The sequence below is a fragment of the Mustelus asterias genome, chromosome 5, assembly GCF_964213995.1.
Source record: "Mustelus asterias chromosome 5, sMusAst1.hap1.1, whole genome shotgun sequence".
NCBI lineage: Eukaryota > Metazoa > Chordata > Chondrichthyes > Carcharhiniformes > Triakidae > Mustelus > Mustelus asterias.
In genome coordinates this window covers 40,265,381-40,280,702 of record NC_135805.1, presented here as the reverse complement: position 1 = coordinate 40,280,702, position 15,322 = coordinate 40,265,381, and the positions used below count along the sequence as shown (strand labels likewise).

At 41.2% G+C, this 15,322-nt stretch overlaps 1 protein-coding gene across 1 annotated transcript in view; it reads right to left on the bottom strand.

The window, feature by feature from the left end:
• Nucleotides 1-15,322, bottom strand: part of ascc3 (activating signal cointegrator 1 complex subunit 3) — a 562,510-nt gene that overhangs the window by 53,452 nt on the left and 493,736 nt on the right. The window contains exon 37 of the mRNA XM_078212424.1: nt 5,856-6,080. Coding sequence (XP_078068550.1) covers nt 5,856-6,080 — 225 coding nt within the window. The remainder of the gene's footprint in view (nt 1-5,855; nt 6,081-15,322) is intronic.

Here is a 15,322-nt window from a genome sequence, read left to right as displayed (position 1 = left end):
GGGCAGGTAGATAAGGTGATTAGGAAGGTATATGGGATATTTGCCTTTATTAGCCCTTAAGAGCATGTAGGTCATGCTGGAAATGTATAAGATGCTGATTAGGCCACAACTGGAGTATTGCATGCAGTTTTAGACACCACGTAATAGGAAGAATGTGATTGCACTGGAGAGGGTGCAGAGGAGATTTATCAGGATGCTGCCTGGGCTAGAGGGCCCGAACTATGAAGAAAGAGTAATTACGCTGGCGCTGTTTTCCTTGGAACATTGAGGGTTGAGAGGGGACCTGATAGAGGTGTATAACATTAAGAGGGGTATAGATAGGGTGGATAGGAAGGCACCTTTTCCATTAATACAGGGGTCAATAACCAGGGAGCATAGATTTAAGGTGAGAGGTAGAAGGCTAAGAGGGGAGTTGAGGGGAAATGTTTTCACGCAGAGGGTCGTGGGAGTTTGGAGCTCACTGCCTTTGCTGCAAATTGTATAGGGTCACATTTGTGAGGTCACACCTGGAGCATTGTGTGCAGTTTTGGTGTCCTTATCTGAGAAAGGATGTCCTTGCTATAGAGGGAGTACAGCGAAAGTTTACCAGGCTGATTCTGGGATGGCAGGTCTGTCTTTTGAGGCGAAAATAAGTCGGTTAGTATTATATTCATTGGAGTTCTGAAGAGTGAGAGGGGATCTCATAGAAACTTATAAAATTCTAACAGGATTAGATAGGGTAGATACAGAAAGAATGTTCCCGATGATGGGAGAGTCCAGCACTAGGGGTCTTAATCTGAGGATAAGGGATAAACCTTTTAGGACTGAGGTGAGGAGAAATTTCTTCACTGTGGGAGGGGTGATTCTGTGGAATTCACTACCACAGAAAGTAACTGAAGCCAAAACATTGTGTGATTTCAAGAAAAAATTAGATATAGCTCTTAGTGCTAAAGGGATCAAGGGATACGGGAGGGGGGGGGGGGGAGGCAAGATTTGGATATTGAATTTGATGATCAGCTATGATCAAAATGAATGGTAGAGCAGGTTCAAAGGTCCGAATGGCCCACTCCTGCTTCTGTTTTCTATGTTCTATGAAAGGGTGGTTGAGTCAGAAATTCTTGTAACATTTAAGAAGTATTTATATATTCATTTGCACTGCCATAACCTCCAGGGCAAGAGCTGGAAAACAGGATTAGTGTAATTAGACCTTTGTTGACTGGCATGGACATGATGGGCCAAATGGCCTCATTCTGTGCTATAAATGTCTCTGAATCTATAACATTAAGATATCAATATTGTAATCATTATCAATATATGATTACAGTACAGAAATACCTACCCCCTCAAATGGGGCATCTAATCTTCTGAAAAATATTTCTCAACTAAAATCCTTCATAATTGTCTGTATTAAATTCTTCTGACAAATGTTCACTTACATAATTTCATACATATATAAAGCTAATTTGGCCAACTTCAAAATGTGAGACTTGCATATGCATTTTTACAGTGGCAATTTGATCAGACTCAGAATATGAAACACAAATAAATACATATTTTGGCCAAGCAGAAATATTGGAAAAATGAAGGCGAATGTTAGGAATGTCAAAGGATTTTGTAGGAATAGAGTGTGTTGGGAAGTGAGTTAAAGGACCCATGAAAAACAGTAGCTTGATTTCCACAGTCTGACAGAAAGGAGACATTTATAAGATCAGGACATGCATGGACAATTAGTAGCAGATACGTAAGCTTACACTTCAGTTTTTTCTATGTGTGATAAACAAGGCAATTCCCTGGACAGCAGTTAAGAAAGCCCTGCGCACACATCTTTTAGGAGGTAGTTGGTTTCCATGTCACTGCAGCTGGCTGTAAATTATGCTAAGTATTCTACACCTTTACTCTTTCTGTTTCCAAAATACATCTCTTCCTTAGTTTCCAATATGCCAATTTCTACAGTAACACAGCCCAGCATTCAATGATACACAGTATAACAGATTCCAAAGGAAAACTGATGCATCATCTCCATCAGCTATTAATGCAACAAAAAAGGTTTGGAGGTATTATAAAAGGGGGAAGATATTTGATATGTACACTGATCTTTATGTTCTTGTATGCTGAAGCCATTCATTTGGTTTAGAATCTTCCAAATTAATCCCATTTCTGAATGAGTGCCAATGAGGGGAATACAATATAAACTAAACTGATTCCCATTTCCCCAGCTACTTACTTCAGTGTGATATGATGTGGAGGCATTCATTATTAAAATGATTTTCATCATCAGTTTTCATCAGCAGCATAAAAATAATAATTGGGGCTCTAGCCTTAAGCCCAGTGCCATCTTGAGCGGGCAAAATTAATTTTTGCTTGTGCTCTATTTAAGTTTTCAACCTACACTTCCATCCTGCTAATAGCAGTATGTGAGGAGTTAAATCCATGTCACCCAACAAGAAGGCTCACATATAGAGATAGGGCTGGAAAGAGGAAATCAGAAAGCGGGAGGGAGGGCCAAATGTATGGAGGTGATTATTTTAATCCCTTGCATTGTGACTTTCCCAGGTAGAGATGCAGTCTACTGAAGCGCATCTTCTCCTGTCTGAGGAGACATGGTATTAGAGGGTTTAATTAGAATAGGATGTTTAGATGAATTCAGTGGCCTTTTTAAAGTCTCCCTCCCTCTCTCTTCTCCACACATTTTGCCCTCCCTCCGACTTACTCATTTCCTCTTTCCTGCCCTTTCTCCCTTTCCAACCCTGCATCATACCACAGTCCTATCTATATATATTTTTTCTCTCAACGTTTTCCATTATGAACTTTAATGGTCCATATTTGTAATAAACTAACATGCTGTAATTATATCCTATTTTATATGAAAGTATTGTACTGCCACCATTGGTAGGAGTGTGTCATTACAGTTCCAAACCGGTTGTTTCTGCTACAAATGCTCACTTTGTAAATTTTCAGTGGAAATGTAAAAACAAAATGTATGACTTTAAAATGGCCACTGAATTAGATCTAAACACCCTCTTCTAATTAAACCCTCTAACACCATGTCTCCTGGGGATTGTAGCTGGTCTTGGCTCTAGATATGTAATTCCAGCAGGTATCAAACATATATAAAACCAAGTATGTGCAGGATGCACATCACAATCACAAAGGCCACCCACCACTATATCAGTAACATTGACTATTTCCATCTCGGTCTCAGATCTTCTTCCATGCCTTTGATGTCCTCTCACACTCAACGCTCCTACACTTTGTTCACCCAAAACTCTGCTGCATTCATCGCATCTGTTGCCCATAACCTCTGTTCTCTGTCGCCCAGTCCCTCAAAAACTCAGATTTGAATTTGATGCATGTAATAAAATCTCTCCAGAGCTTGGCTTATTGCAGTGTTAACATCTCCAGTGTTAACATCTCCCTGTCATGTTCTGTTCCGCTGATCCTGGTGCCTTGTGCGTGTTACAATCCCCATGGGAGAGACTGTAAATTAGATTTGCCAAATGGCCCCCAAATAAAGAAATGAATAAGATGTCACTTTTTGTAACTTTTACTCTAACTTGAATCTGAACAATGGAGGCGATGACTTTGGGCGTGCACTCTCCGTCTGCAGGAATGGCGGCATGTGCTCAAAATCAGGAGAACATGATCTTACCAGCCCCTTGCTGGCGCAGTGGCGTGAAACAGATTGCGGAACTGCAGAGAGCTCAAACTTAAATACAGCACAAGCAAAAATCCCCTTTGCCCACTCAAGATGACACTGGGCTTAAGGCTAGAGCCCCAATTATTATTTTTATGCCACTGACATATACCATGTCATTAGCAAGCACTTTCTCCAGGACATCCCCCCTCATCGGATATTCAACGGGTGCAGGCTTGCAGTCATGCTGACGCCATTTACAACAGGTTCACCTCGAAGTGAATCTGTCGTAGCGGCCTCCCCGGGGGCATAAAGGTGAGTACAACCCCTGGGGGACAGGGGCATGGCCAAGAAGCGACCTGAAAATGCCCCTTGGCACTGCCCTTTGGCACAAGTTGTCACTGTCAAGTTGGTACCATTAGGGGGGGTGGATGGAGGGGGGTGAAGTGCCAACACTGATCGGGGTGGGGTGGTGTGCCCCCAAGAGCTCTGCGGTGGGTTGGGGCGGATGTTTACTCAGGTTCTGATCAGGGTGCCCTTTACAAATGATGCCCCGATCTCTGTGCAGCTGGGCTTTGCTGACATGTCTAGGCCCTGCCCTCCCTGTATGATGGCATGAAACACACTCCCTTGATTTCTTTTGGCAGAGTGCCCAGAGATCTGGAAAGAAAACTGACCAATTTCTCGCGAGAGAAATATGCTGGTTTTCACGCCGGAATCATTTGCCAGTTTTTTGGAAAGATTCTCCCCCACCACCCCCAACGTATGTTAAACACGAATTAACATGAATGACACTTCAAATAAAAAAGTAAATTTCAATTTACATAGTCAATACAACAAACATATGCCTTACACAATCAAAATCACTCAAATCAATCCCCATAAACATGTGGCAGTAAGTCATTCCAAAATTTCAAAATATGTTGTTCTCTATGCACGGAAGGTCAAGAAAGCTATTTGATAATGGCTTTCACCTTTGAGTTTCACCAGTATAATTTTAGTTAGCAAGGCACACTTCGACAAATTCTATCTTTCTCTTGGATCATGACAGATGGTGTAGGTTTCCAGAGGCCCTTTTCAACCGACCAACCCATAACACCACAGTTCACGGTTTGGCCACTTTTTGGGAAACTCCCCCTTCAGCTCTTTAGGGTCTCCAAGCTATTCACAGAGCTTTTCAGGTTTTGGACTCTTTTTGATCTTGCTCACACATTGCCTCCACAAGCTTCTGTCTCCTTTTCTGAAAAACTCACCTCTTCCTGAGAGCGATTAGCTTCTTCCCCTCACAAAAATTCCCTATTTTCCTCTTTCTGCTTTCTCTTTGTGTCTGCATCTGTGTGCTGATCGTCTTCAGCCTTCAGCTCCTCTACTTGTAGCTCTCCTTTGTGTCTGCAGCTCTCCATTGACCCTGTCTGCTGCACAGCTTCTTTCTTAACTTCCTTCCTGTTGGTGCTGCTACCAGGTTAAGACTTGCAGGTCACATGGATCAGTATTTCGTTTGCAAAAGAAAAATCCCTTTCCAATTGATGCAAACTCTTAAGAGTCTTTTTCAAACATTCTTGAAAACAAGTACAGATTCCACAGACCCTTAACAAAATTATAAATTTTTCTTACTGTGCTGCTTCTGGGGCAAGATCGGCACATTTATATCTTGGGAAAAAGGTAGCTTTAACAAAGTAAAACATCAGAATCATTTTATAGATTATAGCACTGTAAAGACAACATTCGCTTAGCACACTTTCATGTTCAATCAATGGCTGATTGTTGCTTACTCCATTTATCTAACTTTAATTGAAAGAACACATACATGGCATCCTCTATGGGAAATAAATGAACGACATCTGTTTTCAGAGTTCTTTAAAAAGTCACCTATTTATGTGACTAACTGCGCCTTCACCATTCCTAACATCCAGCTGCTTTAATTCTTTCCTATATAGCCTAAAGCAAAGCGACCAGGCGGTAAACCGAACTTTTCTTGCCTTTTTATGCTCTCCTGACAAAATAAACATGCGTTGGTCATAGAAACTCCTGGTTAGCAAATAGGACGACTTGGTCAAACATTGTATAGAAAAATGCAAACGTGTAAAATAACATACTACCTTCAAACCTCATGAGTCAAAACAATACCTTAAACATTTGTTGAAGAAGTCTGAACTAGCTATAGTCTGCATTTTTAAAAAAATCTCTTGCTAGGAACATCATCTTGAGTAGTTTGGCAATGTTCAGTTCAGTCTTTTCATACCTGACAGATTCGAATGGCTTGGTCCAGCACAGATTTTGTATCTGTAGCATAATCGGGGCATGGCAAGGCAGCTCGGCAAAAATATGCTTGGAGCAGCAAGTGGGCTTTCGTGTGTGCACTGTCAAATGAATGTGGATTTACTTCTATGGGAAGACGCTTAGCCAGATCGCTATTCAGCTGGTCTTCATTGTGGCGCACTGGAAGTTCTGCATATTCTGTAGCATCCTGGGAGGCATGAAAACAAATATGAGATTAGATTTGGAAGACTTAGCGGGTACAAACATCAACAATGTAGAAGTCAAATGGACAAATAATTAAAGGCAAACTCACTCAAATTGTGAAACTAAACCAGGCTAGTTGAAGGGAAATTCTAGGTTATAATTATGGTTTAATAGCCCGATGTATTCTACATTTATTTAAAACAAAAAGACTGTGAAATTTAACATAACTATCACTGTTCATAGACATCTTCACCTGGAGTAGACATTCCTCAACAAGAACATTCCTCAACAAGAACTAAAACAGTCAGAAAACCAAATTCTTCTACGTTTATTGACACAGTATTTGTTTTTACTGATAATTTTTAAATGCATTTAACATTCACTTAAAAAGACTTAATAGCCTTGATAGGGCTGTTAAAATACATACATTTTCATTCATTGGTCAACATTCTGACCTTTTCTTTTGGGACTTTTCCATTACACAAATAATGCCGATGGAATAGCTTATTTATCCAGGTGGTAATACACTTGCAGATAGTTATTGTCCACCTGTTGTTTTTAATATCCATCAAAATAATATGGATGTTTCAAACAAAACTCTGAAACGAGCACAGTGATAGTTTCCAAACTTTAATAGGCACTGTTCAAAATTGCCCCGGGCGCTAGTTCTAATTAATTTTTGGGAGCAGCTTTTAAAAATCAAAAACAACTTATTAAAGTTGAATGCAAAGGAGGGAAATCAAAATAAAGAAGATTCACTGAAATTCTGCAAGTAACTGTCAGAGCAACCTCAGCTTTAGGCTTGACACAAGTCATCAGAAGAAGCATGCCAATGACTCCCACAGCAATTAGCGGTGGAGAGAAAAGCAAATGAACAAGGGGAGGGCAAATGCTTATTTGGTATGGGGACATCTTTTTAATGGACCATGACTGAACATAGAGAAGCTAACCATGGCACCATACACTGGGAGGCCCTTCTTTTAGCACTGGTACACATACACAGCAAGAAATGAGATCTGCTTAGGCATCAGTGACATTTCCATTTTGAGAGTTAAAAAGATTATAAAGGCAAGGAAACCTGCAAGTTCCGATTTCTACAGGTACAATCTAATTTACTATTTCACATCAGATAATACAAATCGAGTTTAACATTCCACCTCTCACAAAACATTACATTGCTCTGATCCATGCATTTTTCAATTTAGGGTACTGTCATATTTGAATGCTCATTCAGAAACATGGCGTTGAAAAGGTTATTGTTAAAAGCTATAAGAAGAGCTCCTGTATGACATAAATGGGCAAACTAATTGCCGAAGGAAAGAAAAAAATCAGAAGTTCCCTTTTAAGCGATTTAATTTTGGCAAGCCAGTAGTTAAGGGTTCTACAACTGGCTTCAGTCACCTTACGTTCAAGCTGAAAGGGAAAAGAACGAGTCAGGATTCCCACGGTTGAATGCGAATGAACGTTACTTGGAGTGGATGCACAAATTGTTGACGGTAGCAGAGTGGGTTCAGAAACTGGTTAAAAAGGTGCACATGATCCTGGGCTTTATAAATAGAGACATATAATTCAATAGCGAGAAAGTTATGATGGATCTTTATAAAAACAAGGGTTTGGCCTCAACTGGAACAGGGTGTCTAATTCATGGCACCGCATTTTAGAAAGGATGTGAAGACTTGAGAGAGGATGTAGAAAAACATAACAAGAATGATTCCAGGGACGAGGGGTTTCTGTTCTTTGAATAGATTGGAGAAGATTGGATTTTCTCTCCTTAGAACAGGGTTGAGAGGAGATTTGGTAGAGGTGTTCAAAATGAGGGGTCTAGACAGATTAGAAAGAAAAGGAGTCTAGACTTAAGTTGCGTTGCAAAAGAATAAAAAATGATACAAGGAAAATTATTTTTACGAAGCAAGTGGATAGGATCGCGAATGCACTACTGTGAGGGTGTTGACTTGCAAAACAAAGTGGATAAGCACCGGAAAGGAAAAACAGTTGTGTGGCTATGGCAGAAGGATGGGGGAGCAGAATCAGCTAAATTGCTCTGGCAGAGAGCCAACATAGACTTGATGATCTGAATGGCCTCCTCCTCTGATGTAACCATTCTATGTTGGAATGTGCTTGAATGTGTCAACAATAAAATGCAACTTATAGCACAGAAAAATCCCCCAAGATGCTTTAGAGAAGAAACAAGTGTAAAAGAAATGGACACCACGGCTAGATTTTAGTGGGTGCTGGGGAACACAATCCCGCTGATCTTGGTAGCTATGCAGTTATTTGGAGTGTTAATTGGATGGAGGCAAGACTTTGAACCCTCAATTGTGAGGAAGTCCGGCCTCAGAGAGGTCCTCTGTAGTCCCAACAATGGCCACCAGGACTATAAGCATTCTAAGTGCTGGAGCCCACTGGACAAGGGAAGTTTGGGGTCTCCAGGTGGGAAGGGAAGGTTGGGGGTGGGGTATGGAGATGGGAGCGCTGTTGGAAAGGCCAGGCAGAGACAGTGTACCTGTGGGGAGGGGGGCACAAATTGATGATGGGGGTTAGGGGGAGGAACAGATCTTGGGAGGGGCATCTGCTCTGGAAAGGTTGGCCAGAGGGAGGCACCTGCCCTCTACCGTCCTGCCTGATGCTCAAGAGGGTGACCTGCTTCACCTCAATCCTCCCACCAACCTACAATCTGCAGTCAGGATGGGAGAGGGGGGGTGGGAAATGGGCCTTGACTGGCTACCAACAGTTGGGGGACCTGAGTGGCTTTCCCAACCGCCCTCTCTCCTGACCCACGGGGGTCAGATGGGGATATGTGAATCGCAGGGTATTGTAATATTAGGTTGGAAGAGATTTGGGTTAGTTTGGAATGCCAATGCTAATGTAAGTACAACGGGCACTTGGGAGAGTTCCAAAGGAAGTATCGGTGCCTAAAAGAAGAGGGTGGAAAAGAAGAGAAAACTGGGACTAAAATAATGTACATTTAAATACTATTTTCTTCATTTCTTAGAAATTTCTGCTTAAAATTGGGGGAAACTAAAACAAAACTTTAATTCAGAATATTTAACTGTTAACAAATGCTCGATCTGTGCAGTCTTCTGCAGCTTTTGAAAGGTTTAGACATTCTAGCCTTGCATTCTAGTCTTGGAATGTAGTGTCATATTTACTTTGAACCCTTTGGAGGTTTATTTATCCTGATCTCTTTCTTTGGGACCTGTTTCTTTATAAGACTCTTCAGAGTGCATTGGACTTTATTTACTAAGGAACTTCTGACTCTTTCAAGTCTCATCAGTCTTAAGAGAATGCCAAATCTTGGTTATGCTATTGATAGGGATATATTCCTTTTAACTTTCCACAAATGGTGGACTTTATTTACTTCCTAGTCATTTTAAGAACTAATACTTAAGTTCTCATCCATAGTTATAGCTGGAACATAAGTGAGGCTCATTTTCTTATCTGCATCACGCCACTAATTAAAGTAAATTGACAACAGGGACTGAAGCTTTTTGTGTAATAGAGAATGGAATTGAATGGAGTAGCAAAAGGTCGCCATAACCCATTATATTCTGATGTGAAGGGCTGCCTTCTATGTCCTGCCCTTGTTTGTTTTGTGCAGTCCAAGCAAATTGCTTACCACTAGTCTGTATCTCTGGTTTGCCCAGCTGTCTTTGAATAAAGACATCTACTCTCACAAATGTTAAGGGACAGTGATTGACAATCCTATGATGAACACTGGCTGTAACCCAGCTACTGTTCTTGAATTCTGCAACAGAATGGAGTGAATAAGGAAACTATGCTTCATGCTGACATGAGAAGGCCTCCCGTTCCCGCAGCGACTTCCATTTTCCTCTGTACCTTCTTGAATGAAAGTCTCAATCTGTGCAGCAAATGGCTTATACCAAGGCACCCTTGGTGCTGCGCAGCAGGTCATTTTTAGATTAGTTGAGGACAGAACAGTACAGCCATATTTTATGATTTCAAACTCATGACCATTGATCCAAATTATTTTCTAGAGTCGTTATTAATACTTATGAAATAATGGATAACACAGGGTATATTAAAATCATTTTAAACATGGATAGTATTTATATTGCTGTCTCTGTAATATGGACAGTCAAAACTCCAGTTCGATGAATTAATTCTGTAAGAAGTGTAAGGTTCATAATGAATACTTGTGCTGTTGGAGGCACAAACAATTCAATATTCTTTTGGGACAACTGTTATCATATTGATGCCGCTCAGGTTTTGAATCAATAAAACAAAAAAAAAATCAGTAATTAGGATCAGTTTTAGTCTCAGCTGAAACAATTAGCAATTTTATGTTGGATGTGTATACGCTCCAAATATGCGACGGGGAAATGTGTTAATAGAATATGTATCAATGCATGTTATTCCACAGGATGCTCAGTTTGAAACATTCAACAGCTTATTGAGTAATTCAGCTACAATACATTCAAAACTGGCCACCGTGGACAGGATGAGTGAGCATTTTCTAGAGATTCAGGCATGAAATATAGTGGTTTATTTGGCTAATTTTGAGCCACTCACAATATAACCAGGGTATTCAAATTATAAATGAGGAAACATCACATTGTACATTGAATGTCTGCTTAATTGTGCTATTTAAGAATGAGCAGACCACGCTTACTTTAATAGTGCGCAATGATACAGTTGAGCCCGGCACGAAGGTAAGAGTTGGGTGGAAATTATTCAAATGTGGATCAGCGTGACTGAATAAACTAAATGAATTGTATTCTGATTCACTCATTTTTTATTGTAAAATGTATGTGGGTGCAGGATGACAGACATTGCAATAAAATTTGTATTACATTGTGATATAAAGTTTAAAACCCTCTTCTCCAGAAACATAGGAAGATTCATTCTCATGTTAAAGCCACTGTTACTTCTATTTTCGGCACATCATTGATGGACAAGCACTCAGCTGATGAGGTCCCAAGCTTGGAATTTCCTCCTTACACTTTTACTCCTTTTCCTTCTTCTCCTCATTTAACAAACTCCTTAAAACCCAACTCTTTAATCACATTTTAGTCACACTTGCCCAATATCTCCACTATTCCAGTGTTGAATTTTGTCTGATTGTGCTCCTATGATGTACCTTAGGATGCTTTGCGAAGGTAAAGCTGATTCTTAAAGGTGTAACAACTATTTTACCTGTAGCCTTAGTGACATGAAAAGAAACAAATCTTCAAACTGGAAAATGTTGTAACATTTTTTGGAGACAATATAATTCAGTGACAACTTGCAAGTCATTTCAAATTATATATTACTGCTTTGGAGGTGGATCAAGAACAGCGTTAACACAAACATCTCTTTCAAAATAATTATCAAACAGATTTTTCATTTTACTACCTGTTAGATAATCTCTTTGCTGGGGAGGCTTGCACACCTATAAGGTAAGCTGTTTGTATTGTGTCCACTGATCTAACTGGAAGGAAAGTCAGGCAACCTCTGTTACAGCCAATTATTCTCCTTGCCTGAATTTCCACTCTACACTCTGTCCAGGTGATTATTTAATGCCTACCATAGAAATCTGCTGTGACACTTCCTCTCAGAAAATAAAGGAGCCCTCTTTGGAAACCATCACAAAGGGTCTCAAGGATGGTAAATCTCTTTATTTCTGTTGATGAAATTAGCAGGGCTTGGCATATTTTCCACTTCTAGATGTTGACTTCATTGCTCAAATGATAAATTTAAAGTGCAGCAGAACAAGTTAAGGGAAGCATCCCTTTTCAGTCCCCATCTCTCCATTGGGGAAATAGGAGAGGACCTTGCTGAGACAGTACAACTAGAGTACAAAAGTGAACGTATGTTTTGTTGCTCTGTCTGCAGCGATGCTTTAATAATTAAAACTATTGGTTGGAAATACTGAAGTAGCTACCCAAATGCCACAGAGGTGTAAACTAAGCAACGACACAGGTGGGAAAAGGAATGAGGTCCTGAAATGTGAATATAGAGAGTTAAGCAGAAGACTAATGTGCAGGACCTCGAAGGTAGTAATTTTAGGACTACTACCGCTGCCACGTGCTAGTGAGAGTAGGAATAGGAGGATTAGGCAGATGAATGTCTGGCTTGAGAGATGGTGCAGGGGGCAGGGATTTAGATTTTTGGATCATTGGGATCTTTTCTAGGGAAGGGAGGGGTTACATTTGAACTGGAGGGGGACTAACATCCTGGCGGGGAGATTTGCTAGAGCCACTCGGGAGGGTTTAAACTAGTTTGGCAGGGGGATGGGATCCAAAGCAGTAGGGAGACAGAAGAGAAGTTTGAGGACAGCACGGAAGTTAAAGAGAGCACATTAATTAGTAAAGGCAGTGTCAGTAATCCTAGTACCAGAGAGATAAGACAGAGAGCAAGTGAAGTTCAGATTAAACTGCATTTATTTCAATGCAAGAGGCCTGACGGGCAAGGCAGATGAACTCAGGGCATTGATGGGTACGTGGGACTGGGATATTATAGCAATTACTGAAACATGGCTAAGGGAGGGACAGGACTGGCAGCTTAATGTTCCAGGGTACAGATGCTATAGGAAAGATAGAACAGGAGGTAAGAGAGGAGGGGGAGTTGCACTTTTGATTAGGGAAAGCATCACGGCCGTACTGAGAGGGGATATATCCGAGGGTTCGGCCACTGAGTCTATATGGGTAGAACTGAGAAATAAGGAGGGGAAAATCACTTTGATAGGGTTGTACTATAGGCCCCCAAACAGTCAGCGGGAAATTGAGGAACAAATATGTAAGGAGATTACAGATAGCTCCAAGCAAAATAGGGTGGTAATAGTCGGAGATTTTAATTTTCCCAACATTGACTGGGACAGCCATAGTATTAGAGGGTTGGATGGATAGGAATTTGTTGAGTGTACTCAGGAGGAATTTCTCATTCAGTATGTGGATGGCCCGACGAGAGAGGGGGCAAAACTTGACCTCCTCTTGGGAAATAAGGAAGGGCAGGTGACAGAAGTGTTAGTGAGGGATCACTTTGGGACCAGTGACCAAAATTCTATTAGTTTTAAGATAGCTATGGAGAACGATAGGTCTGTCCCAAAAGTTAATATTCTAAATTGGGGCAAGGCCAATTTTGATGGTATCAGGCAGGAACTTTCAAAAGTTAATTGGGGGAGTCTGTGGGAAGGAAAAGGGATGTCTGGTAAGTGGCAGGCTTTCAAAAGTGTGTTAACCAGGGTTCAGGATAAACACATTCCTCTTAGAGTGAAGGGCAAGGCTGGCAGAAGTAGGAAACCCTGGATGTCTCGGGATATTGAGGCCCTGGTCAAGAAAAAGAAAGAGGCACATGACGTGCATTGGCAGCTGGGATTAAGTGAATCTCTTGAAGAGTATAGAGTAGGAGTAGAGTTAAGAGAGAAATCAGCAGGGCAAAAAGGGGACACGAAATTGTTTTGGCAGATAAGGCAAAGGAGAATCCAAAGAGCTTCTACAAATACATGAAGGGCAAAAGAGTAACAAGGGAGAGAGTAGGGCCTCTTAAGGATCAACAAGGTAATCTATGTGTGGATCCACAAGAGATGGGTGAGATCCTAAATGAATATTTCTCATCAGTGTTTACTGTTGAGAAAAGCATGGATGTTCGGGAACTTGGGGAATTAAATATTGATGTCTTGAGGAGTGTACATATTACAGAGAAGGAGGTGCTGGAAGTCTGAAAGCGCATCAAGGTAGATAAATCTGTGGGACACCTGATGAGGTATATGCCAGGGCATTGTGGGAAGATAGGGAGGAAATTGCGGGTCCCCTAGCCGAGATATTTGAATCATCGATAGTCATGGGTGAGGTGCCTGAAGATTGGAGAGTGGCAAATGTTGTGCCTTTGTTTAAAAAGGGATGCAGGGAAAAGCCTGGGAACTACAGGCCAGTTAGCCTCACATCTGTGGTGGGTAAATTGTTGGAAGGTATTTTGAGAGACAGGATCTACAGGCATTTAGAGATGCAAGGACTGATTACGGACAGTCAGCATGGCTTTGTGAGTGGAATATCATGTCTCACAAATTTGATTGAGTTTTTTGAAGGGGTAACCAAGGAGGTAGATGAGGGCAGTGCAGTTGATGTTGTCTACATGGACTTTAGCAAGGCCTTTGACAAGGTACCACATGGTAGGTTGTTGCATAAAGTTAAATCTCACGGGATCCAGGGTGAGGTATCTAAATGGATACAAAATTGGCTTCTTGACAGAATATGGAGATGCCGGCGTTGGACTGGGGTAAACACAGTAAGAAGTTTAACAACACCAGGTTAAAGTCCAACAGGTTTATTTGGTAGCAAAAGCCACATGCTTTTGGAGCCTTAAGCTCCTTCTTCAGGTGAGTGGGAATTCTGTTCACAAACAGGGCGTATAAAGACACAAACTCAATTTACAGAATAATGGCTGGAATGCGAATACTTACAGCTAATCAAGTCTTAAAGGTACAAACAGTGTGAGTGGAGAGAGCATTAGGACAGGTTAAAGAGATGTGTATTGTCTCCAGACAGGACAGCCAGTGAGACTCTGCAAGTCCAGGCAAGCTGTGGGGATTACAGATAGTGTGACATGAACCCAATATCCCAGTTGTTGTAATCCCCACAGTTTGCCTGGATTTGCAGAGTCTCACTGGCTGTCCTGTCTGGAGACAATACACATCTCTTTAACCTGTCCTAATGCTCTCTCCACTCACACTGTTTGTATCTTTAAGACTTGATTAGTTGTAAGTATTCGCATTCCAACCATTGTTCTTGATAGAAGCCAGAGAGTGGTTGTAGAGTGTTGTTTTTCAAACTGGACGCCAGTGACCAGTGGTGTGCCTCAGGGATCAGTGCTGGGCCACTGTTATTTGTCATTTATATTAATGATTTGGATGAGAATATAGGGGGCATGGTTAGTAAGTTTGCAGATGACGCCAAGATTGGTGGCATGGTGGACAGTGAGGAAGGTTATCTCCAATTGCAGACGGACCTTGATCAATTGGGCCAGTGGGCTGACGAATGGCAGATGGAGTTTAATTTAGACAAATGCGAGGTAATGCATTTTGGTAGATTGAACCAGGGAAGGTTTTACTCAGTTAATGGTAGGGCATTGGGGAGAGTTACAGAACAAAGAGATCGAGGAGTACATGTTCATAGCTCCTTGAAAGTGGAGTCACAGGTGGACAGAGTGGTGAAGAAGGCATTCAGCATGCTTGGTTTCATCGGTCAGAACATTGAATACAGGAGTTGGGATGTCTTGTTGAAGTTATACAAGACATTGGTAAGGCCACAC